The sequence below is a fragment of the Sarcophilus harrisii genome, chromosome 1 (genome assembly GCF_902635505.1).
Source record: "Sarcophilus harrisii chromosome 1, mSarHar1.11, whole genome shotgun sequence".
NCBI lineage: Eukaryota > Metazoa > Chordata > Mammalia > Dasyuromorphia > Dasyuridae > Sarcophilus > Sarcophilus harrisii.
The window spans coordinates 666,258,547-666,286,103 of record NC_045426.1 but is presented as its reverse complement, the minus strand read 5'-3'; the positions used below and the strand labels follow the sequence as shown (position 1 = coordinate 666,286,103).

At 35.1% G+C, this 27,557-nt stretch overlaps 1 protein-coding gene across 3 annotated transcripts in view; it reads right to left on the bottom strand.

Annotated features, from left to right (window-relative positions):
• Nucleotides 1–27,557, bottom strand: part of REXO1 (RNA exonuclease 1 homolog) — a 112,858-nt gene that overhangs the window by 34,115 nt on the left and 51,186 nt on the right. For all 3 annotated transcript variants that reach the window (XM_031948132.1, XM_031948131.1, XM_031948133.1), the window contains exons 3-4: nt 9,407–9,508; nt 7,132–7,354 (exon numbers count right to left, since the gene is read on the bottom strand). In XM_031948132.1, the coding sequence (XP_031803992.1) occupies nt 7,132–7,354; nt 9,407–9,508 (325 nt within the window). The remainder of the gene's footprint in view (nt 1–7,131; nt 7,355–9,406; nt 9,509–27,557) is intronic.

The window sequence follows — 27,557 nt, the reverse complement described above, 5'->3', positions numbered from 1 at the left end:
AAGCTGAAGGAGCCATGATGAAAAATGCTTTCTGTACCCAAAGAAAGAATTGATGGTGTCTGAATGCAGACTGAAGCATATATTTAAAAAAAAAAAAAAACTTTATTTTTCATAGGCTATATTTTCTTTCACAACATGACTACTAAAAAAATGTTTTGTATCACTACATATGAATAATCTATTTTGAATTGCTCTCATTCTCAGTTTCGGGAAGGAGTACGCATGAGAGGGACAGTCTAGAATTCAAAGATTTGAAAATGAATGTTAAAAATGATTCTTATATATAACTGGGGATATATAAAATACTAAATAAAGTAATCATTGCTTTAAGTAATAGATATATATTATAATGTATAATATAATAATATATAATATATATATATATAATATATAATATAATAATAATAAGTAATAGATAATAAGATGACAACAATGAGACAACATGCCAAAATTTGTGAGAGCTAGCCAGAGCAATACATAGGGAAAATTTTATCTCTAAATGCTTCCATTAATTAAAAAATTAAAATAATTAAAAAAAGAAAGAAAGAAAGAAAGAACAAATCAATGAAGTGGGCATGTAACTAAAAAAACAACAAGAAACAGAAAAAAAAAGTTTTTAAAATTACCATTTAAACATCAAAATAGAAATCCTGAAAATCAAAGTAAAGATAAAATTAGAAGTAAAAAAATTATAAACTAATAAATAAAAAGAGCTGGTGTTATGGAAGGAAAACAATAAAATAAACCATTCATTAATTTGAAAAAAAAGAAAAAAAAAGAAAACCAAATTACCAGTATCAAAATTGAAAAGGATGAACACACAATCAATGAAGATGAAATTAAAGCAATTGTTAGGAGCTATTTTTCCCATTTATGTGTCAAGAACAATCATTTTTACCTTCTGAATCCAATTCTGTCTGTGAAACAAGAGAACTGTTTGGTTCTGCACACATATATTGTAACTAGGATATACTGTGACATATTTAACATGTATAGGACTGCTTGCCATCTGGGGGAGGGGGTGGAGGGAGGGAGGAAGGGGAAAAGTCGGAACAGAAGTGAGTGCAAGGGATAATGTAAAAAATTACCCAGGTATGGGTTCTGTCAATAAAAAGTTATAATTATTAAGAAAGAAAGAAAGAAAACTGACAATCTAAACAAAATAGAGGAATAATAAATAAAACTGCAACTTGTCCAGATTAAGAGAAGAGATAAAATACATAAATAACTCTATCTTAAGAAAAAAAGGAGTGGCAGTTAAGTGGTGCAGTGGATGGAGCATCAGCCCTTAAGTCTGGAGGACCTGAGTTCAAATCCAGCCTCAGATACTTAATACTTTCAGCTGTGTGAACAAGCTGAACCTAAACAAGTTGCTTAACCTCAATTGCCTCAGAGGGAAAAAAAGCAACTGAACAAGTTAAAGATGAGCTTCTTAAGGGAAAAATTTCAAGTCCAGATGGATTTTTAAAAGTGAATTCTACTAAACATTTGAAGGACAATATAAACTATTCAAAAGAATAAAGAATTGTCTGAATACTGATTGATGCACTCTATTTTTTACTTGTACAAAATTTATATTTTACATTATAAAACATTATAATTTACAAAATTAATAATATAGAAATATATATAATAATATAGAAATGTTTTTACATAATTGTATATGTACAATCTATAAGTGATTGCTTACCATCTCAAGGAAGGATGAGAAGGGAATTTAAAACTCAAAACTTTAAAAAGGGAAAAAAAAAGTTTAAAAGTTTGCTTTTATTATGAAATTGGGGAAAAATAAGATATTCTATTAAAAACAGCTAAAGTAGTACTACCAACTTCCTTCTGTGACACAAATATAGTTCTGTTTCCTAAACCAGGGAGACTAAAAACAGAGAAAGGCATCTAGAGACCAATTTCCTTGATGAATATTGATGCAAAAAATTTATATTTGCTAGTATTTTATTTTTTCCAATTATATGTAAAGATTGTTTTTAACATTCATTTTTCAAAATATTTTGAGTTCCAAATTTTTGTCTCTCCCTCCAAGATAGCAAGCAATCTGATATAAGTTATACAGGTGCAATCACGTTAAACGTATTTCCACACTGGTCATATTGTGAAAGAAGCAACAGAACAAAAGGGGAAAACTACAAACACCAACAGCAATAAAGAAATGAAAAAAGTATGCTTTTGATCTACATTGAGATTCCATAAATTTCTTCTCTGGGTGTGCATAGCATTTTCCATCATGAGTCTTAGAACTGTCTTGGATCACTTTATTGCTGAGAAGAGCCAAGTCTATCACAGCTGATCGTCACACAATGCTATTTCTGTGTACAATGTTCTCCTGTTTCTGCTCAGTTCATGTAAATCTTTTCAGATTTCTCTGAAATCTGCCTGCTTATTTCTTATAGCATAATCACATTCTATTACATTTGAATACCACAATTTGTTTAGCTGAATTCCCTGAATTACTATTATTTTGCCACCACAAAGAGAGCCATTATAAATTTTTGTACATGTAAGACCTTTTCTCTTTTTAAAAATCTCTTTGAAATACAGACCTAATAGTGATATGCATAATTTGATCGCCCTTTGGGCGTAGTTCTAAACTGCAACCCAAATGGTTGGATCAGTTCACAATTCACCAACAATGCATTAGTGTTCCAGTTTTCTGACATCTTCTCCAATATTTCCCATTTCTTCTTCTATTATATTAGCCAGTCTAGTTGATGTGAAGTAGTACCTCCGAGTTGTTTTAATTTCTGTACTCAGTAGTGATTTAGAGCATTTTTCAGACTATACATGACTTTAATTTCTTCATCTGAAAACTGTGCTCATATTCTTTGACTATCAATTGGGGAATGACTTGTATTTTAATAAATTTGACTCAATTCTCCATATATTTGAGAAGGCCTCAGACTATATCAGAAATACCTGCTGTAGGGGTACTAGGTGGTGTGGTGGACAGAACACCAGCCCTGAATTCAAATCTCACCTCAGATGCAACACTTCCTAGCTGTGTGACTTTGGATAAATCATTTAACCCCAATTGCCTCAGCAACAAATAAATAAAATAAAAAATACTGGGGGTAAAAATTACTTACTAGCTTTCTGATTTACTTCTAATTGTGGTTGTATTAGTTTTGCACAAAAAACTTTTAACATAATGTAATCAAAATTTTCATTAAATGTTTGGTAGAATTCACTTATAAAGCCATCTAGCCCCAGAAGATTTTTTGTCTTAAGGAGTTTATTGATGGCTTGTTCAATTTCTTTGTCTAAAATGGGATTATGTAAGCATTTTATTTCTTCTTTCATTAATCTGGGCAACTTATATTTTTGTAAATATTCATCCATTTCACTTAGATTGTAAAATTTGTTGGCACAAACTTGAGCAAAAAGCTCCTAATTATTGCTTTAATTTCCTTATAATTGGTGGTAAATTTACCCTTTTCATTTTTTATACTAGTGATTTAGTTTTCTATTTTCTTTTTTTTTTAAATCAAATTAACCAAAGTTTATTTATTTTATTCTGTTTTCTTCACTCAAAAAAACAGCTCCTAGGTTTTATCTATTAGTTCTCAGTATTTTTAACTTGGTTTTTAACTGAGAACTTTTAATTTGTTCTTTTTCTAGATTTTTTTAGTTGCATTCCCAATTCACTAATCTGCTCTTTATTTTATTGATGTGAGCTTTTAGAGATATAAAATTTTCCCTAAGTATTGCTTTGGCTGCATTCGATAAATTTTGGCATGTTGAACTTATTATTGCATCATCTTTGATGAAATTATTGTTTCTATAATTTGTTGCTTGACCCACTCATTGTTCTTATATTTTATTAATTTTTTTTCTTTGTTTCCCCATAGATTTTGAAGGGTGTTATACCCTTCATGGTATATAAGCAGTTGCCTATTTAATCCATTCCCAATATGAATAGGTTTTCTTTTTTTTTTCTTTTTTTTTTTTTTATTTAATAGCCTTTTATTTACAGGATATATGCATGGGTAACTTTATAGCATTAACAACTGCCAAACCTCTTGTTCCAATTTTTCACCTCTTACCCCCCCCACCCCCTCCCCTAGATGGCAGGATGACCAGTAGATGTTAAATATATTAAAATATAAATTAGATACACAATAAATATACATGACCAAAACGTTATTTTGCTGTACAAAAAGAATCAGACTGAAATATTGTACAATTAGCTTGTGAAGGAAATCAAAAATGCAGGTGGGCATAAATATAGGGATTGGGAATTCAATGTAATGGTTTTTAGTCATCTCCCAGAGTTCTTTTTCTGGGCATAGTTGGTTCAGTTATGAATAGGTTTTCATAACTATAAGCCTTCATCCCCCTTCTAATGTCTGTGACTATTCTTCCTCTGTATCTCATTAACATTATTATTTTTACCTTAACTCCGCCCCAGATCTTTTTTTTGATCTACCCTATTGTGGATGTCAATCTTAAACATATGGCATATATTTCCCATGTTTAAAAAAAAAAATTTGTCTATGTTGAGTTCCTTGAAATTGATCTTTGACACTGGTTCTTATATGTTAAATTTTTTAAAGTTTGGATTTGGCTGATAGAAAGTTCTGAAAATCTGCAAGTTCAATCATTGAATGTCCAGTTTTTCTCATTCAATATTACAGATAATTTTACTGGATGATATTTTTGCCCGCAGGCTAGTACTTTTGATTGTCATTAAATATGATTCTAGTACTTGTGATCTTTTATTGTGATTGCTGATAAGTCCTGTACAGTTCTAACTGTAGCTCCAGCATATTTGAATTGTTTTTTCTTATTTCTTGCAAAACTGGCAATACTACTTCTATGTGTTTTCTATAAATCTCATTGAGGTGGTGAGTAATGGATTTTTACTTTCCCCTTCATTCCAGGACAATTTTACTTTATTCAATTATTTCTTGGATTATTGTATCAACCTTCTTTTTTTGGTCACAACTTCCAGGCAGTCCAATTATTCTTATATTTTCTCTTCTTGATCTGTTCTCCAGATCTGTTTTTTGTTTGTTTGTTTGTTTGTTTTTAATGTTTCACATTCTGTTCTACTTTTTCATTCTTTATAATCTGTTTGGGGTTTTGAGGGGTTTTTTGTTTTTTTTTTTTTTTGGTCTCTCATAGATTCCCCCCTTGCCTTGTCCCCTTACCTAGAATTGCCTTCCAATTCTAATTTTCAAAGAATTATTTTCATCTTTGAGACTCTCCTTTTTCTAGTTAACTGTTTTTTTCATAATCTTCTTGTTTTTCTCAGATGGTTTTTAGTTTTTTTTAGTTCTTCAATGTCTCTCTGATTTCTAAATTATTTTTAAGTTCTTCTATAAATTCTCTCTGAGCAGGAAGCTATTTTACATTACTCTTTGGGGTAGAACTTTTTTTTAACTTTAATATCCTCCTCTGAAGATGAACTCCAATCTTCCCTGTTCCCATAGTAAGTTTCTATGATGGGCTTATTTCTTAGTTCATTTTTTTTTTATCAAGAGGTATTAGTGTAAGCCCCTCTACTCAAGGGGCTAAATTTAGAAACTGCTGGATCCTCTAAATCACAAGCCTGATTATGGCTCCTTGATATCTGAATTGTTTCTTTTTGGCTGCTTTGCAGTATTTTCTCCTTAACCTGATGATTTTGAAATTTGGTTACAACAATATTACTTAAAGAGTTTTTACTTTGGGATTTCTTTCAGAAGATGATTAGTAGAATCTACAGAGAGAATTAATGTAATCGGAGATTGAAAACTTGTTTAAACTTTTTTCCTAAGAAAATATATTTTATTAATTTAACATTGTTAAATTTTACTTTGTTTACACATTGTAAATGCTATTTTTCAAGCTTACATTGACTAACAGTTTTTGAAGACTTTAACAATATTAACGGATATCCTCTAAAGCAGTCTGGTGAGTCTGTGAACATGATTTAAAAAAATTTTTTTTAATTGGTTTCCTTTGAAGTTATATATGTTTTTAATTTATGCATTTAAAAAAAAAAACATACTTAGAAGGGGTCCTTTTAGGAAAGGTCCATGACAGAAAATGACAGGATTTCTGAATCAAATCTGCAAGCAATTCAACTTTAAATTTCCTTTAAATATCTCTATTTTGTTCTTTTCTCCAAAAGTTTTATGCAGTTAGCACTACAATATTACTTTAGTAATCTAGCTTCTAGTGAAAGAAAGGACATTATGCACCAACTAATCATTCACCATTTCAACAATGAAAAGAGATCGGGAAACAAAGATAAATATGTGAACTACCTTGAAGCTTCTGCTGCACACTAAGATGCCTTATTCAAGGGACAATACTTACTTTTATTTTTTTTAACTTTATTTTTCTTGCTTTTCCTAACCCACAACATGATACATGTGTCAATAAGCTTTGTATGATTTCATATGTATAATAAATATAGAGTTTCTTGCCTTCTCAATGTGACCTCAGGGAGGAGGTAGAGAGAAAAATATTTGGAAGGGGTATGTGTTTGTGTGTGTGTGTGTGTGTGTGTGTGTAGAGAAAAATATTTGGAAGGTGTGTGTGTGTGAAGCCCTTGTATAACCTGCCTTCTCTCAATCTCCTTAAATTTCATATTCCATACATATTGTAAAACTCAGTGACACTAGTCTCCTGACTGAATAACAAAGGAAACAAGCAATTTCCTTGGGCATTTTCCCTGTTTGCTCCCCGGGTCTGAAATGTTCTCCTTCCTCATTTCTACCTTCTATCTTTCCCCGTTTCCTTTCAAATCCTCTCATCTTCTACAAGAAGCCTTTCCTAATTAACTCTTATTACTAATGGTTTCCCTCTATTGATGATTTGCAATTTAATTACCCTGTTAATACATAACTGTTTCTTCCATTAGACTGTGAGCCACTTGAGAGCAAAGACCATCAAAGACTATTTTTGACGGTCTTTGAACCCACAGCACTTAGCACAGTACCTAGCATTCAATACGCAGTTAATGTTTATAGACTGACCATATACTAGATGATTAAAATGACATGTACTGAGTTATAATGAATTAGGGACAGAGATGGCATAGAAAATGAGGACCAATCCACTTATCCCAAACCCTATCAGTACATCTTAGGGAAACAAAAAGATAAACAGAACTCACTATTGACTTACTTGAATTGGCTGCTGCTGCCAGTGCTGTGGCCATGCGGGGATTGGGCACATGGGCAATTCTCCTCTTCTCCTCAGGCAGAGACACAGAATGTTTCTGGGCTGCCAGTCTTCCTGCCAGAATGTCTGAGGCCTGTTTCTGGGCAAGCTGGGTTCGTCGGTAGCAGGCCTCCTGAGCGGTGGGTGGGCGATAGGGCCGAATGACTGGCTTGCTTGGGACTTCAGCCTGTTGGATCAGATAACTTTCAGTGGAGAATCCTATTGTTCCAGAGTGTGACAGTCTCTTGTCCCCCTGCACCAAACCCATGACAGACAATCTATAGTAGTCTAGAAGCCAGGGGACCATATAAGGGCAGCTAAAATCATGGGAGAGGTAATAAAAATACTCCATTTCCAAGGAATGAGAAATTGGGGCCTACTAAACAAAAACAAGCTGCAGCATGGTTCAAGTTTATGAGAGAAAAAAAAAAAAAGAAAGCATCTAAATTCCAAGTTACTTTAGACTTTTTCTTTTTCCAAATTTTAAAAAAAATTGAAGATGGTTTGGGGCAAATTTTAGGGGGCTCAGATGAAAAAGTGTCAAGCAACAGTCAAAAGTCCCAAGAGAAAAACTCCAACTACAAGGTAGCTTATTTATAACCCAGGCCCAAGCAGCAGATTGACAACTTTAAAATAGGAGAGGGCTTGATTTCATCAATTAAAAGAATGTCCTTATTTTAAAGTCTAGTAATAATACTTGAGAATCAGTGACATCACAAGTGTGATGATGTATAGAGTCACCCTTGAATTAGATTTGAATGAGAGCTTCACAAAGTCATTAGCCTTGCTCTCTTCTCCAGTTGTAAGATAAAAGTCAGGGCAAATGATGATGGCCCAACATGCACTGGGTGACCTGGGCCTTTCTAAATTAAAGTCTTTCCTAGGTCTCTGTCTGAAGCCATACTCATTCAATGACTAAGAACTGAGACCAAAACAAATGATGCAATTCATCATTACAAAGATATCAATCTAGGAGGGAAGACCCCCAGAGTTTTTGGTCAAAACAGAAAACTGCTATTTACACTCATTCTAAGTCATCAGAATCTAAACAATGAACTACATAAGCTTGGGCTGGACCTACGGAACCTGTTAAATATATTATCTCCATATGATCTTACTAAAAATCCAGAGGTAGGCAGAATTTACTCTTAGGTTGTCGAGTTGGAAGGAATACTAAAGAGTGGATCTAGAGCAACTTCCTCCTTTTTACATATGAGGAAACTGAGACCCAGAAAGGAAAAGTGAGTTGCTAAAGATCATACAGGGGCAAAAAGGTCCAGGATTTGAACCCAACTCCTCTGACTCCAAATTCTGCCCTCTTTTCTTATTCCTACAATTAAGGAAACTGAATCACAGAGAAATGATATGCCCTAGTTCAAAGAGCTGGTAAGGGATCAGAGTAAAGATTTTCTTTAGTCTATATACAAAATTCTCTCTTTCATCAAGATGTCATTCATGACTGAAAGCCTTTGAAAGTAGGAACTGTTGTTAATCAGTAGTTAGCAGGCACTTAGTATATCCTTGCCCAGTAAGTGATTAAGTGATTGAATGATTAAATTTAGAAGTGATGAGCTCTGACCTTTGAATGATTAAATTTAGAAGCGATGAGCTCTGACCTAAGGAAAACAAGAGATGGGCAGGGAAAGAATAAAGAATATAATGGTACAGTACTCTTGAAATACAATTTCCTCCTAACTGAAGTTAGGCTAATAACTTGGGAGGAAATGACTTGGAAGAGAGGAAAATGGCTAATTTTCCATTAAATTTTCCATTAAATATCTTAAATTTAAAGCCAAAAGATCTGGCTCTAAATCCCAATTCTGCTACTTCTCAGAATTTCAGTTCCTTTTATTTGGCGCTTAACCCAGTGCCCAGCACATAGCACCCACTTAATATATGCTTGCTGATTAATGTTTAAAAAAAAAAGGAGCAAAAATAGATGAGTAAGTCCCTTCTCAATGTAGACACAGTTTGGACTAAGAAGCCTTCAACCTCTTGAGATTCTGAGGCACACATAGCACAAGTATGACTATAAATGAAGAGAAGAAATGATTTAGCTCTCATGCTCAGCTATAGCATTATGCTGCCTTCTCCCTGGGAAACTGTCAAAACTCTTTACAGAGAGTGGAATCTCTAAAAGAACATCTTTTCATACCCTTCCATTGCTGTGCATTTACCTCCCTTCCTTCCCCTGACCCCCCAGTGCTGACATGCCTAATTTGGGATAAAAGATCCTTACATTTCCTTGCTTGGAGAGATGGGAAATCCTCCTCTTCTGGCCTGGAAACAACGTAGTCAAACTATCCTCTGACTTTCCCTCAATCTTCTCTTCTTTGGATGGCTGGAACACAAAAAGGGTCAAGTTTCCTAGGAGAACCCAATTTTAGCTATCACAGGATAGAGCTGGAAAAGACCTTAGAATTAATATCAGAGCTGGAAAAGGGCCATATAACATAGAACACAGACTGTCAGTATTACAAGTAACTTTTAAAAAACAGAAAGATGGAGCTACAAGGGCCCTCAATATTGAAAGTCTGAAATGGAATGTGTCTTAAAGAGAGATCACTGCATCAAACACCCTCATTTTTATATAGGAGGAGAATAGAAATCACTAGAGAGCTACAATTAGGACTTCTGAGACCCAGACCAGTGTTTTTACTACCTTATGAGGTAACATTACTACCTCCTTTCTTTTATGGGATCTCAAAATAAAACTGAAATAGAAATGTTCATCTGTTTGCTATCCAATGCTACTATGTATATTTTTCCTCTTTCCTTCCAAATTCCTCTTTCTTTTAAAAAAATTTTTAATAACAGCTTTTCATCTTCAAAATACATGCAAAGATAGTTTTCAACATTCACCCTTGCAAAACCTTGTGTTCCAAATTGTTTTCCCTCCTTTCCTTCCACCTCCTCCCCTAGACAACAAGTAATCCAATATAGGTTAAACATGTGCAATTCTTCTATACATACTTCCACATTTACCATGCTGCACAAGAAAAATAAGATCAAAAAGGGAAAAAAAATAAGAAAGAAAACAAAATGCAAGCAAACAGCAAAAAAGTGAAAATACTATGTTGCAATCCATACTCAGTTCCCACAGTAGGGTGCAGATGACTCTTTCCATCACAAGACCATTGGAACTGGCCCGAATCATCTACCTTATTGTGAAAAACAGCCTCGTCCATCAGAATTGATCATCACATAATCTTCTTATAGCTGTGTACAATATTCTTAGTTCTACTCACTTCACTCAACATCAGTTCATGTAAGTCTCTCTGGGTCTCTGAAATCATCCTGCTAATCGTTTCTTCTACAACAATAATATTCCTTAACATTCATACACAATAACTTATTCATTCTCCAACATTCTCTCAGTTTCCAATTTCTTGCCACTACAAAAAAGAGCTGCTACATGGGGCAGCTAGGTGGCGCAGTAGTCAGAGAACCAGCCCTTCCATCAGGAGGATCTGAATTCAAATTTAGCTTTGGACACTTAATACTTCCTGGCTGTGTGACCCTGGGCAAGTCACTTAAGCCCAATTGCCTTAGCAAAAAAGAAAGAGAGAGAGAGAGAGAGAGAGAGAGAGAGAGAGAGAGAGAGAGAGAGAGAGAGAGAGAGAGAGAAGAGCGCACGAGTTGCTACGAACATTTTTGCACAGTGGATCCTTTTCCCTCTTTTATGAACTCTTTGGGATACAGGCCCAGTAGAGATACTGCTAGATCAAAGCATGCACAGTTTTATGGCCCTTTTTCACATAGTTCCATATTGTTCTCAAAAACGGTTGGATCAGTTCACAACTCTACCAACAATGTATAGTGTCCCAGTTTTCCCACATCCTTTTTAATATTTATCATTGTCTTTTCCTGTCATCGAAGTCAATCTGAATGGTACAGGATCTCAGAATTATTTTAATTTGCATTTCTCTAATCAAGTGATTTAGAGCATTTTTTCATAAGACTAGAAACAGGTTTAATTTCTTCTTCTAAAAATTGTCTGTTCATCTCCTTTAATCATTTATCAATTGGAGAAAGGCTTGTATTCTTATGAATTTGAGTCAATTCTCTATATATTTTAGAAATGAGGCCTTTATCAGAGCCTTTGATATAACATTTTTTCCCCAATTTTTTGGTTCCCTTCTAATCTTGGCCAAACCCCTCTTTTTAAAAAATGCACATTTTAAAAATGAAAAACGTTTAATAAACAGAAAATAAAAACACTAAATTATATGCCAGGCTAAAGCTAGGGATACAGATACAAAAGTAATAATCCCTGCCTTCAAGCAGCTTACATTTTAATAGGTGGAAACAACAAATATGGGAGACTTGTGGCTAAGGAACAGGGGCATGTATATATAGGACAGTTATCCAATAAGCCTTAGAAGGCAGTGGTGCCAGATCACATAATACATGGAGGAGAATAAGGGGTAATAAAACTAGAAAAGGTAGGAAGAGGCTAGGTCATGAAGGGTCATGAAGTCAAACAAAGGTTTTCATATATGATTCTGGAGGCAACAGAGAACCACTAGAGTTTATAGAGTAGGGGAGAGTAACATGGTTCGACTTGCATGTCAGTGATTGAACAGAGAGCAGAATGAAGTGGGGAAAGATTTGAGACAGGAAGGCCACCAAGCAGGCTAATGGAGTAATCCAGATAGAAGAGGCTTAGGGCTTCCTCAGGGTGGTGGGAGTGTCAAATGAGAGAAGGGGCATTTCTGCTATTTCTTCCTGTAACTGGCTTAAATTAAAAGCTTCTCTAGGAATTTGACTGCTCTACCACTTGTGCGTATGCATTTAGTATCATTACTACTGCATTATTTATGGTACCCTTTATCAAGATGTACTTTCCCTCCTTATCTCTTTTAATAAGATGTATTTTTACTTTACCTTTATCTGAGAACAGGATCCCTGCTTTTTTACTTCAGCTGAAGCATATTAAATTCTGTTCCAGCCTTTTACCTTTACTCTGTATGTGCCTCTTTGTGTCAAGCATGTTTCTTGTAAACAACATATTGTAGAATTCTGTTTTTTAATCCACTCTATTTGCTTCCGTTTCATGGGAGAGTTCATCCCATTCACATTAACAGTTATGATTACCAGCTCTGTATTTCCCTCCATCCTATTTTCTCCCCTGTATTTACTTTTGTTTTTTTACCCACCCACCACCTTATCTCCTATCACTACAGGACATGCCTGAAGTAGGGAAAATTTGAGAGGGAGCAAGGAGAAAAATGAAAGAGAAGACTGGTAGAAAGACTTGAACAACACAGGCTTACCTTTATTGCTCCTAGAAGACATCACTGGCTTTCTCCATCACCGCTACACACACACACACACACACACACACACACACACACACGCTTTAATGCTCTGCTCAAATATGACCTTTCACAGGGAGCCTTTCCTGGTCTCTGCAATGAGACACCAGTGCCATTCTAACAATCAGTCCACACATGCATTTATTAATTGATTTAGCAGTGCCAAGAACAATGCTAAGAACTGGGGATACCAAAAAAGGCAAAAAACAAAACAAAACAAAACAAAACAAAACACTACCTCTGACCTTAATAAGCATATGTTATTAATGGGGGACACAATATGTAAATAACTAGCTACAAACAAGGTGTGTGTGTGTGTATATATATATATATATATACACACACACATAAATATGTGTTGGAATCTTTACAAACTGTTAAGTCATTAGAGTCGATAGAGACAATAATTATCTAATTTAGCATAGTTCAATATGATTGATTTGATCTTACAAGGAGATGTTATGGGCCAGAACTTGAAACAAGGTACTAAGTACAACTGATAGAAACAATGCTTGTGTTCACACCTTTATAAGCAAGAAGTATTTAAGTACTCATTGGAGTTCACACGTTTGGGAGATTTCAGGGTTTAGTATGAGATATCTGAATTCACACCTCCCTTGAAGCTCTCAGGGCCAGAGAGCACTCTGGGAGAAACCCATAATATATATATATATATATATATATATATATATATCTCAGAAGAGATCATATATAAGAAATAGCAGAGGCTCTCTCAGGGAGTTGAGCTGAAGACATTGAGAGAGAGTTCAGCTGAAGATTGAGAAGGGAGCATCAGTTCAGTTGAGGAGAAGCACTCTCTCGGAGGTACAACCAGATTCATCTTCATCTCACACTACTGTGGTGGCTAGGCTCCTGCACATCCCCCACTGAGACCAATGCTGGTCTGAAAGGCTCTCCAGAAAGCTGCCCAGCCCCAGGCAAGGAGGTACTGGCTGGAGGCTGAAGAAAGCAGAGGCAGAAGCAAGGGACAAAGCTGCATGAGCTCTTAGAACCAAGGAGAGACAGAGAGGCCTCTAAGAAAACTAACCAAGCTATATTGGAGACAATAAAAGATCTGAACTTTTAACACCTGGCTGTATTTGGGTAATTATTATTTGTAACTGAAACTAAGGCTGTCTCCAGAAAACCTTCCCGAGAAACCTTCTCCCAGAGAGAACCATTATTATTTTAAAGAAGAAAAACACCACAAATATGTATACAAACACAGAAAAAGAGAAGGGAAAGTAACCCCATTAACTCTGGTGTGTGGACATCATAATTTACAAACAAGGGAAATACAGAGCAAAAGGGAAGTATCCCACATGTATATCGTTATTTATATATTGTATTCCCCCATTAGAAAGTGAGATCCTTAGGTCAGGAAAATTATGTTTGCCTTTCTTTGTTTTTTCTCAATAGTATTTATTTTTCCAAATACATGTAAAAGTAGTTCTCAACATTTTTTTTAAGACTTCGTGTTCCAAATTTTTCTTCCTCTTTTCCCCAAAACAGCAACCATCTGATATATGTTCTGCTTTTCTTTATATCCTGAGCCCTTGGTACAGAGCCTAGCACTTAATAAATCCTTTTTTGATTAAATGACTAACCAGAATAGACAAATATAAATAGGACTAGGAAACCAAAGAAGTTGGGCAGAAGGAAAAGAACACAGTTGCAAAGGAGAAGAAAAAGTTACCTACCTTTCAAGGTGTTAACCAGGTGAGGTGAACAAGAGAAAAAATTAAAAAAATAAGAAAGGAGCTAAACAGGTGGAAAGGCTCTAGAAAGAAGAGGCTAATCAGACCAAAGTTTTCCAAGAGTCAGTCAAAGGAACTTCTAACAAAAACAATTAAAGACTAGGATTCTGTTTTTAAGTCCCACCCAGGTAGCTGGAGGCACAGAGGAATCAGAAAAAGAGCTGAAATATGGCTTCAGACACTAATTATTGAATCTGGACATGTCACTTTACCCCTGCCTGCATTTCTTCAACTGTAAGATGGGGATCCTAACAGGACACAGATGGGAATCATAACAAGACCTGCCTTACAAAGTTATTGTGAGGATCAAATGTTTGATGTTTGTATAGCATCTAGTTCAGCAAGCAATACATAAATGCTTATTCTCTTCTCTTTCCCTTTCCTACTATCAGCTTCTTTGGGAGAAAGTTGTAGAAAAAGAATAAGCCGCTTAAGAAAGAAACTATAAAGTTGATTAAAAGAGATTGGTGGGAGAAAAAAGCCAGAGGATCTGGGGAGGAGAAATTTGGGAGAATGTAAAGAAGAGATAAGGGACACCAATGTAAGCTGATATTTCAATCTGAAAGAAGAAAATTACTGGAAAATAATTCACTAGAAGAATTCAAGGTAAAAAAGAAAAGAAAGTAAAGCAAGACAAAGCGAGTAATAAAAAGTAAAAAGTTGAAGGTGACTGTAGTTGTTAAATAATCAATGTGATAAAATGTCTTTGATAATTGAAAAAAAAAAGATTTAATCTAAAAAATTTTAACTCTAATCAATACAATAACTAAACATGATTGCAGAGAACCATCAAATTAAACTGTACCCACTGCTCCAGACAAATTACAGAATAAAACATTTTTTTGGATATAGCCGATACAGGAATTGATTTGATTTTGCTTAACTAACCACATGTTTGTTACAAAATTTTTGCTTCCATGAGAGTGTGATAATACAACAGGCAGTTAAGTGGCACAGTAAATAACAGTGTAGGATCTAGAGTCAAGAAGACAACTTTCTGAGTTCAAATCTAGCTTCAAGCACTTACTGTATGGACCTGGACAAGTCACTTAATTCTGTTCAGTTTCTTTATCTGTAAAATGAGTTGAACTTCGAGGTACCTCTTTCCTCCTCTCAAAATGGCTAAGATAACAGGAAAAGATGATAAATGTTAAAGGGGATGTTAAAAAAAACTGGGATAATAATTCATTGTTGGTGGAGTTATGTACTAATCCAACTATTCTAGAGAGTAATTTGGCTATCAAAAGGCTATCAAACTGTGCATACCCTTTGATCCAGCAGTGTCTCTACTGGGCTCATATCCCAAAGAGATCTTAAAGGAGGGAAAAGGACCCACTTGTGCAAAAATGTTTGTGGCAGCGCTTTTTATAGTGGCTAGAAACTGGAATGCCATCAATGGATGCTCATCAATTGAAGAATGGCTAAATAAATTATGGAATATAAATGTTATGGAATATTATTGTTCTGTAAGAAACGACCAGCAGGATGATTTCAGAGAGACCTGGAGAGACTTACAGGAACTGATGTTATGTGAAATGAGCAGAACCAGGAGAACATTATTCACAGCAACAGCAAGACTATAGGATGATCAGTTGGGTTCCAATAGACTTGTGATGGAGAGCCATCTGCACCCACAGAGAAGACTGTGGGAACTGAGTGTGGATCACAACATAGCATTTTCACCTTTTTTTATTATTTGATTTTTTCCTTCTCATTTTTTTGTTCTGATTTTTCTTGTACAACATGATAAATGTGGTATGTGCAATTGCATATGTTTAACACATATTAGATGGGTTGGTGTCTAGAGAAGGTGGTGGAGGAGGGAGGGAGAAAAATTTGAAACACAAGAATGTTGAACACTATCTTTGTATTTATTTTGAAAATAAAAAGCTATTGTTAAAAAAAAAAAAAAGAGTTGAAGAAAATGGCAAACCACTCTAGTATCTATGCCAAGAAAACCCCAAATGGGGTCACAAAGAACTGAATAAGACTGAAAACAATATCGTTTTTTTAAATTTAATAGCCTTTTATTTACAGGATATATGCATGGGTAACTTTACAGCATTAACAATTGCCAAGCCTCTTGTTCCAATTTTTCACCTCTTACCCCCCCACCCCTCCCCTAGATGGCAGGATGACCAGTAGATGTTAAATACATTAAAATATAAATTAGATACACAATAAGTATACATGACCAAAACGTTATTTTGCTGTACAAAAAGAATCAGACTCTGAAATATTGTACAATTAGCTTGTGAAGGAAATCAAAAATGCAGGTGTGCATAAATATAGGGATTGGGAATTCAATGTAATGGTTTTTAGTCATCTCCCAGAGTTCTTTTTCTGGGCATAGCTGGTTCAGTTCATTACTGCTCCTTTGGAAATGATTTGGTTGATCTCGTTGCTGAGGATGGCCTGGTCCATCAGAACTGGTCATCATCTAGTATTGTTGTTGAAGTATATAATGATCTCCTGGTCCTGCTCATTTCACTCAGCATCAGTTCGTGTAAGTCTCTCCAGGCCTTTCTGAAATCATCCTGTTGGTCATTTCTTACAGAACAGTAATATTCCATAATATTCATATACCACAATTTATTCAGCCATTCTCCAACTGATGGACATCCATTCAGTTTCCAGGAAAACAATATCATTTTAATATCTCCTTATATAGCTACAAATGCTATATATAGTATTTGCATATGCTATTAAGATTTTACATATGAGTGTGTGTGTGTGTGTGTGTGAGACAAGTGCTGAGAGGAGAGGGAGAGAAACAGAGAAGTAGAGTCTCATTCATAGTAGATAAAGAGCTGGTGTTGAAGCCAAGAATTGCTGTGGTTTCAAATCCTGCCTCATACTGTCTATAGAACTTCCGGGAAGTCAGCCTTTCAATGCTCTTGGCAACTCTAAAAGTGTAAATTGCAAAGAAGGTAAAGGCCTTCATTGGTAGTTTCCTCATCCCTAAGTTCCCTATGCCAATAAAATCACAGGCCTTGATAGGTGGTGTTATCCTCATTTTTATAAATAAATTGAGGCTAAGATGTCACATAGCTAGAAAAGGTCTAAGCCATATCTGAACAAGTTCAGTACTCTTATCTACTATGTTACCATAGAATGTCAGAGGTTCAGGGCCCTTAGAATATACAGTAGGATATTAGAGCAGGGAGGAATCTTAAAACTCTGGATGTCAGAACTGGGATTAGAAATTATGTATCAAAAGAGAAATTCCATTTAAAGTAACTGCCGATAATATAAAATATTTGGGAATCTATCTGCCAAGGGAAAGTCAGGAACTATATGAGCAAAACTACAAAACATTTTACTCACAAATAAAGTCAGATCTAAACAATTGGAAAAATATTAAGTGCTCTTGGATAGGTCGAACAAATATAATAAAGATGACAATACTACCTAAATTAATCTATGTATTTAGTGCTATACCAAAAAGACTCTGAAAAAAACTACTTTAATGTCCTAGAAAAAATAACAACAAAATTCTTCTGGAAGGACAAAAGGTCAAGATTTTCAAGGGAACTAATGAAAAAAAATCAAATGAAGGTGGCCTACCTGTACCAGATTTAAAACTATATTATAAAGCAGCAGTCACCAAAACCATTTGGTACTGGCTAAGAAATAGACTAGTTGATCAGTGGAATAGGTTAGGTTCACAGGACAAAATAGTCAATAACTTTAATAATCTAGTGTTTGACAAACCCAAAGACCCCAGCTTTTGGGATAAGAATTCACTATTTGATAAAAACTGTTGGGAAAATTGGAAATTAGTATGGATAAAGAAATGGAAACTATTTCTAGCCATATGAAAAGATGCTCCAAGTCATTATTAATCAGAGAAAGGCAAATTAAGACAACTCTGAGATACCACTACACACCTCTCAGATTGAGTAGGATGACAGGAAAAGATAATGCTGAATATTGCAGGGGATGTGAGAAAACTGAGACACTGATACATTGTTGGTGGAATTGTGAATGTATCCAGCCATTCTGGAGAGCAATTTGGAACTATGATCAGAAAGTTATCAAACTGTGCATACCCTTTGATTTAGCAGTGCTATTACTGGGCTTATATCCCAAAGAGATCTTAAAGAAGGGAAAAGGACCTGTATGTGCAAATATATTTGTAGCAACCCTCTTTTTAGTGGCTAGAAACTGGAAACTGAAAGGATGCCCATCAATTGGAGAATGGCTGAATAAATTGTGGTATATACATGTTATGGAATATTATTGTTCTGTAAGAAATGACCAGCAGGATGATTTCAGAAAGGCTTGGAAAGACCTACATGAACTGATATTGAGTGAAATGAGCAGAACCAGGACACATTATACACAGCAACAACAATACCATATAATGATCAATTCTGATGGACATGGCCACCTTCAGCAATGAGTTGAACCAAATCAGTTGTTATTTATTTGTTAATTATTTGTCCAATAACAAAAAGAACTAGCCTCACCCAGCGAAAGAACTCTGGGAAATGAGTGTGAACCACAACATAGCATTTCCACTCCCTTTGTTTTTGTCCTCCCTTGCGTTTTTTACTTCCTTCTCAGGTTAATTTTACATTATTTCAAAGTCCGATTTTTTTTTTTGTGCAGCAAAATAACTGTATGGATATGTATACATATATTGTATTTAATATATACTTTAACATATTTAACATATATTGGTCTACCTGCCATCTAGGGGAGAGGGTAGGGGAAGGAGGGGAAAGGTTGGAACGGAAGGTTTTGCAAGGATCGATGCTGAAAAATTACCCAGGAATATATCTTGTAAACAAAAAAATATAATAAAAAATTAAAAAAAAAAGAAATTATGTGTCAAGTCTTAGAAATTAAATGTGTCAAGAAATGGGGAAAATGTGGCACAGAGAAGAAAAGGACACACAGAATGTCAAAGCTAAAAGGAATCTCAAAGAAGCCACCTGCTCCTATAACTTTGTAGAAATAGAAGCAATGGGGAGAGATCCCCAGGTGTGAAACATTACATATGTCAAATTTTGAAAATGTGGGGAAAAATATGTATCGCATGTCCAAGCTAGGACCAATTCTAGTCTAGTGTCCAATTTTTCAAGTCGCCTTAGAAGACTTCAGCAATATGCTGCTTCTTGCATTGTGCTATTGCTGTCTCATTAATTGTGAAAGTCACAACCTGCCTAAATTTCCCAATGTAAATAAACTAAGGGAAGTCAATCAGAATGAGAAGCCTGTGATACCAAGATTTCTGCTCCTTTTTCTTTTAAATGCATATTTAAAAAAACAAAACAAAACTCACTAGCTTCTTCTCATTCCCTCTCAGAACCAACATTCCTTCCAGAAATTACAATGGAATTTCCCAGTCACAAATATGACAGGCTTGGTTGTTCAGTAGGCATCTGTGATACAAAGCAAAGGACACCTGTGTATCTCTGGTCTATAATACCCTGCAATGGAGCTGTCCCTGGAGTTGTGGGGCTTTGCCTACCAGCACTACTGGAGAAATTAAGTTAAAATGATCACAAGTGATAATGAAATAGAAAAAAAGTCAGGAAGTTTCCCTCCCTAGGAGGTTATAGAGGTTAGAGGGAGCTACATCTGACTTTCCCCAAAACTGTCTAATGAAAGAATTGCTCAAATAACTCTTAAGTATCAGGAATTCAAACCTATGTCTTTCCTGCTTCTAAGTTTGCAACTCCTTCCATTATACTATGGTAACGATGGGAAAAAAAATTTTTTTAAAGGAAAAAACAAAAACCTAGAAACTTATTCATCAAAAGGCCAGAAAATTACCTGATACTTACTAGGTGAATGACCTTGGGAACATTGTTTTACTTCCCCAGGCCTATATTTCCTCTCTTTGTAAACTGAAACAAGTGAACTAGATGACTTCTATAATCCCACCCCATCCTCCTTTCTGTGTGTCTGTTTCTAAGACCTTGGAACTCAGCAAGACAAGGTAGACATATAAGGCCTTTCCACTTACTAGTTAGTATCAGAACCAAGGCAAAGACACCTTTCTTTTTCTGAACGTTAGCATTCTTATTCAAAAGATGAGACCAACTCCTCAAACTGTTTCAAAGAACAGGACTACTGTTCTTTGAGACAGCTAGTGGCCCAGTGGATAGGGCTCTAGGCCTATATGCTATTCCTAAATTCAAGAAGTCTTGAATTCAAATCCTACCTCAGACACTTACTAGTTTGTGTGACCCCCCTTAACTCCTCCTTAATTTCCCCAACTATAAAACAGCACCTGGATTTACAAAGGAATTCTACCAAACATTTAAGGAACTATTCCAATACTATATCTATTTGGAAACTATTTGGAAAAATAAGGGAAGGAGTCCTACCAAATTCCTTTTATGAACTCAGATACACTGATACCTACACCAGGAAGAGCCAAAACAGAGAAATAAAATTATGGCCAATGTCCCTAATGAATACTGATGCAAAAATCTTAAATAAAATATTAGTAAAGAAAGTACAGCAACTTATCACCAGGATAATATAATCTGACCAAGTGGGATTTATATCAGGAATGCAGGGCTGCTTCAATATTAAGGAAATTCATCCTTGGCGGCATCTCTGGAGTATGCTTGCCTAAACTCATATTCCTCTGTGGTCCTCTGCAAGACTGTCTAGTCTGAAGCATGCCTATGGGAGGGAGGAGTCACGTTCTCTGCTGTCTGGCGCTTCCTCATTGCTGACCCAGCCATTGGGTGTATATATAATGAGAGAGATGGCTATATCCTCTGTCTTGGGCCAGTCATATGCATGAGTGTGTCCATGTACCTTATAAATGATCAATGTCCATCTCTCCTCACTCATTGACTTGCTCTGCCACTGACTGATTCTCCGGTTTTCCACCCCACTTCTCCTCCATGATAGTTGTATAATTTTTTTTTGGAGGGGAGGACTTCACAAGCTCACACCTTTTCAGTTTGGTTTGTTCCCCTTTCCCTTTCCCACTGAGTGGTAATTTATTTTGTCTGGATTGGAGGCAGTATCTGTACATATGATTCCCAGGTAGATGTCTTTAAGAAAATGGGTTATTTTATATAATTTTATCATAGATTGGTCAAATAAATCATTCTTTTGTCACATAAAAAGAAATCAAGGAAATTATCAGCATAATTGACCATATCAATAAAAAAAAACTAACAAATATGATCATATCAATAGATGCAGGAAAAGCATTTGATAAAATACAACACTCATTGCTATTAAAAACACTAGAGTGCACAGGAATAAATGAAGTTTTCTTTAAAATGGTAAATAGTATCTATCTAAAACTAGCAAGCATTATATGTAATGAGGATAAACTAGAAGCATTCCTAGTCATATCAGGGTGTGAAATATAATTCCCCATTATCACTACTAATATTCAATATTGGACTAGAAATGTTAGCTTTAGCAAAAAGAGAAGAAAAAGAAATTGAAGGAATTAAGAGTAGGTAATAAGGAAACAAAATTATTGCTCTTTGCAGATGATATAATGGCATACTTAGAAAATCCTAGAACATCAACTGAAAAATACTAAAAACAATTAACAAATTAAGCAAATTGCAGATTATAAGAAAAACCTGCATAAATCATCAACATTTCTATGCTACCAATAAAACCTAGTACCAAGAGATAGAGAAATCCAATTTAAAATAACTGTAGGTAATATAAAATATTTAGGAATCTACCTCCAAGACAAAGCCAGTAACTATATGAACACAATTACAAAACACTTTTCACACAATAAAGTTAATTATAAACAACTGGAACAATATCAAAAGCTCATGGATAGGCTGAGTTAATATTAAAAAATGACAATTCTACCTAAATTAATCTACTTATTCAGTGCCATACCAATCAATCTACCAAGAAATTACTTTATAGAGCTAGGAAAAATAAATGCAAAAGAAAGTGAACTAGCTGTAACAGACGTAAAACTATATTTAAAGTGACAATCATCAAAAACCATTTGGTACTGGTTAAGAAATAGTGAATCAGTGGAGCTCACCATACTCAATGACTATATAGTAATCTAATGTTTGATAAATCCAAAGACTCTAGCTTCTGGGATAAAAACTCATTATTTGACAAAAATTTCTGAGAAAACTGGAAAATCGCATGGCAGAAACAAGGTACTGACCAACACCTAATACTCTATACCAAGATATGGTCAAAATGTATTCATGATTTACACAGAAAGGGTAATACTATAAGCAAATTAGGAAAATGAGGGATGGTCTATTTCTCAGATCTGTGGGAAAGGAAGAAATTATGCCCAAAAAAGAATTAAAAGAACATTGTGAAATATAAAATGAATAATTTTAATTATATTAACTTTATAAGTTTTGTACAAACAAAACTAATGCAGCCAAGATTACAAGGAAAGCAGAAAGCTGGGAAATAATTCTAGCCAGTTTTCTGATAGCCTCATTTTTAAAATATATAGAGAACTGACTCAAATTTATAAGAATACAAGCCATTCCCCAATTGATAAATAATCAAAGGATATGAACAATTTTCAGATGACGAAATTAAAGCCATTTCTAGTCATTAAAAAAATGCTCTAAATCATTACTGTTAGAGAATACAAATTAAGATAATTCTACTACTACTATATACCCCTCAGATTGGCTAAGATGACAGAAAACGAAAATAAATGTTGGAGAGGATGTAGGAAAACTGAGTTACTAATACATTGTTGGTAGAGTTATGAACTGATCCAACCATGTTGGAAAGCACTTTGCAACTATGCCCAAAGGGCTATCAGGCTATGTCCAGTAGTGTCTTTGATCCAGCAGTATCTCTACTAGCTCTGTATTCCAAAAAGATCATAAAAAAGGGAAAAGGACTAACATGTGTAAAAATGTTTGTAGCAGCCTTTTTTGCAGTGGCAAGAAACTGGAAATTGAGTGGATATCCATCAGTTGGGGAAGGGCTGAATAAGTTATGGTATAATGAATGTTATGGAATATTATTGTTCTATAAGAAATGATCAGCAGCCTGATTTCTGAAAAGTCTGGAAGATTTACATGAACTGATGCTAAGTGAAATGAGCAGAACCAAGAGAACAATGTACACAGCAACAACAAGATTATGTGATGATCAATTGTGATGGACATGGCTCTTCCAACAATGATTCAAGGCAATTCCAATAGACTTGGAAAGAGCTTACCACATTCAGAGAGAGAACTATGGAGACTGAATGTGGATCAATGCATTTTCATCTTTTTTGTTGTTTGCTTGCTTGTTTTTTTCTCTCATTTTTTTTTTCCTTTTTTGATCTGATTTTTCTTGTGTAGCATGATGAATGTGGAAACATGTTTAGAAGAACTGCACATGTTTACCCTATATTAGATTTTACTTGCTATCTAGAGGAGAGAGGAAGTAGAAAGGGAGAGGGGAAAATATGGAACACAAAGTTTTGCAAGGGTGAATGTTGAAAACTATCTTTACATGTAATTTTTTTTTTTTTTTTTTTTTTTTTTGCTGAGGTAATTGGGGTTAAGTGAGTTGCCCAGGGTCATACAGCTGGGAAGTATTAAGTATCTGAGGTCAAATTTGAACTCAGGTCCTCCTGACTTCAATACTGTTGCTCTATCCACTACACCACCTAGCTGCCCCTCTTTACATGTATTTTGAAAAATTTTTAAAAAGCTATTATTTAAAAAATCTCTACCCCACCTCCACCAAAAAAAAAAAAAAAAAATAGCACTTACCTCCCAGAGTCATGAGAATCAAATGAGATAATATTTGTAAAGTACTTAGCACAGTGAATGGCACACAGAAAGCTTGTTCCTTTCCCTTCCCACTATAGATTTAATTATCATTTCTATATAAATATCATTTTTAGCTCCTCCTTTTATGCAGATGATCCTCATGATCTAAATATCCAATCTTCAAATCTCTCCTTAACTCCACTCTCACACCACAAACTCCCTATTAGGCATCTTCAAACTAATACTTAACATGTCCAAAACAGAACTCTTTCTCCCTCAACCCCTCCCAGATTCACCCCTCTTCCAAATTTCCCATTACTGTCGTGGACACCACCATGCTTCCAGGCACCAGTTTTGCAATCTCAGTGTCTTCCTCTACTCTTCACCCTGACTTACTCCACATATCCAATTAAGCTACCAAATCTTATTTTTATTGCCACAACAAATCTTCCCTTTTTGTTTGAATTTACAGACACAATCCTAGTGCAGATCCTCTTCACTTCTCACCTAAACCACTATAAAATAGCCTCCTAAGTGACTCCCCTGCCTTTGCCCACTTCAATGCAAGCAAAGGTCTTTCCACTTAACCACCCCACCTCTTAATAACCTCTATTATAATTGGCTAATATGGCAGAAAGGAAAAATTACAAATGTTGGAGGGGATGTGGGAAAATTGAGACACTGATACACAGTTAGTAGAGCTAGGAACTGATTCAACCATTCTGGAGAACCATGTGAAATATGTCCAAAACGATATAAAATACATGTATCCCCTTTGACCCAGCAATACCACCACAATACCATTTTCAAAGAGACAAAAAAATTAAAAAGGAAAAAGATACAAATATTTATAGCAGCTCTTTTAGTGGCAGCAAAGAATGGGAAATTGAGGGGATCCTCTTCAAACTGGGAAATGTGTGAACAAATTATGGTATATGATTGTAATGGAATGCCATTATACTAGAAGGAATGAAAAGCAGCTCAGAAAAACCTGTAAAGATTTATACGAACTGATAAAAAGTGAAATGAGTAAAACCAGGAGAACATTATACACAGTAATAGCAATACCTTGACAGGATCAACTGGGAATGACTTAGTTACTTTCAGGAATACAACAATCCAAAACAATTCTGAAGGACTTATGAAAACTACTAGCCACCTCCTGAGAAAGAACTAATGGAGTCTGAATGCAGATCAAAACTTTTTTTTTTGCTTTATTTTTCATGGCTTTGTTTTTTGTTGGAGTTTTGTTTTGTCTTGTGGGGGATTTGGGACACAGAAGGGGGAGTGTCTTGTGTTTTCTTTAATAACATGACTAATATGGAAATATGTTTTGTATAACTACACATTTATAACCTATATCAAATTGTCTGTCTTCTTCAATGAGAGGGGACAGAAGGGAGGAAATTTGGATTCAAAATTTAAAAATGAATGTTAAAAATTGTTTTAACATGTAATTGGGGGAAAATGCAAATTTAAAATATATATACATATATATATGTGTATGTGTGTGTGTGTGTATATATATATATATATAATAAATTTTAGGGGCAGCTAGGTGGCATAGTGGATAGAGCACCAGCCCTGAAGTCAGGAGGACCCGAGTTCCAAGTTCAAATCTGGTCTCAGACACTTAACACTTCCTGGCTGTGTGACCCTGGGCAAGTCACTTAACCCCAATTGTCTCAGCAAAAATAAATAAACTCCAAGTTGAAGTCAAAATGGCAAAGAGTGGACAGGACATTGCCTAAGCTCTCCCTATCTCCCTTAAAAATCAATGCTAGATCAAGAATCTAAATGGATTTAATTATTAGAACCCATAAATATCCAAAATATAATAATATTCCAGCTTAAGATATCCTGGAAGGACTTCAGGAAAGGTCTGCCTCATTGGGCAAGGGGTACACAGTCCACCATAGGCACAGCACAAAAAAGCATGGAGGCCTGGCACCAGGAATCTAGGGGGAGGCTCTTAGCCAAAATACTGTAGCCTTGCTTACTCTATCCTGGTTTGGGAAGGCCAGAGGATCAGCTGTGAGACCTCCAATTCAACCAAAGATGGCAAATTTTGAGCCTCCAAAGCCCAGCATAACAGGTGGGGCTTGGCCAGATCCACCCCATACAGTGGGAAAACCTGCAGTACAACCAGCCCCAGCCCAGCGCAGTTAGTGAGAGGTCCCTGTACCCTTCCAAAAGAGCTTAGAAAAATATCCCTGTGCTCTAGGAGCAGAGCTCAAATTTTTTAAATGAGCAAAAAAGCAAAAAGATTTCTGACAATAGAAAGCTACTATGGAGACAGTGAAGACCAGAACACAAAACCAGAAGACAGCAAAGGCAAAATGTCTTTAAGTGAAGCCTCAAAGGGGAACATAAACTGGTCTCCAGATCAAAAGGCTCTCTTAGAAGCATTCAAAAAGGATCTTAATGATTCTGGCCAGTACCAATGAACTTGTGATGAAAAGAACCATCTGGGTATACTTAGAGAACCCCAGAGATTCTGCTAAAAAGTTATTAGAAATAATCCACAACTTTAGCAAAGTTGCTGGTTATAAAATAAACCCACATAAGTCATCAGCATTCTTATATATCACTAACAAAATCCAACAGTCAGAGTTACAAAGAGCAATTCCATTTAAAGTAACTACTGATAATATAAAATATTTAGGAATCTATCTGCCAAGGGAAAATCAGAAACTTTATGAGCAAAATTACAGACCACTTTTCACACAAATTAAGTCTGATCTAACCAATTGGAAAAATATTAAATGCTCTTGGATAGGGCAGCAAATATAATAAAGATGACAATATTACCTAAACTAATCTATTTATTTAGCCTATACCAATCAGACTCCCAAAAACTATTTTAATGACCTAGAAAAATAACAACAAAGTTCATATGGAAAACAAAAGGTCAAGAATTTCAAGGGAATTAATGAAAAAAAATCAAATGAAGGTGGCTTAGCTGTACCAGATCTAAAATTATATTATAGAGCAGCAGTTACCAAAACTATTTGGTATTGGCTGAGGAATAGATTAGTTGATCAGTGGAATAGATTAGGTTCAAGGGATAAAACAGTCAACAAATATAGCAACCTAGTCTTGACAAACCCAAAGACCCCAGCTTTTGGGATAAGAACCTACTGTTTGATAAAAATTGCTGGGAACATTGGAAACTAATATGGCAGAAACTAGGCATTGATCCATACTTAACGCCATACACCAAGATAAGGTCAAAATGGGTTCATGACCTAGGCATAAAGAATGAAATTATTAATAAATTAGAGGAACATAGGATAGTTTACCTCTCAGACCTGTGGAAGGGGAAGGTCTTTATGACCAAAGCAGAACTAGAGATCATTACTGATCACAAAATAGAAAATTTCGATTATACCAAACTGAAAAGTTTTTGTACAAACAAAACTAATGCAGACAAGATTAGAAGGGAAGCAATAAACTGGGAAAATATTTTTACAGTCAAAGGTTCTGATAAAGGCCTCATTTCCAAAATATATAGAGAATTAACTCTAATTTATAAAAATCAAGCCATTCTCCAATTGAAAAATGGTCAAAGGATATGAACAGACAATTCTCAGATGAAGAAATTG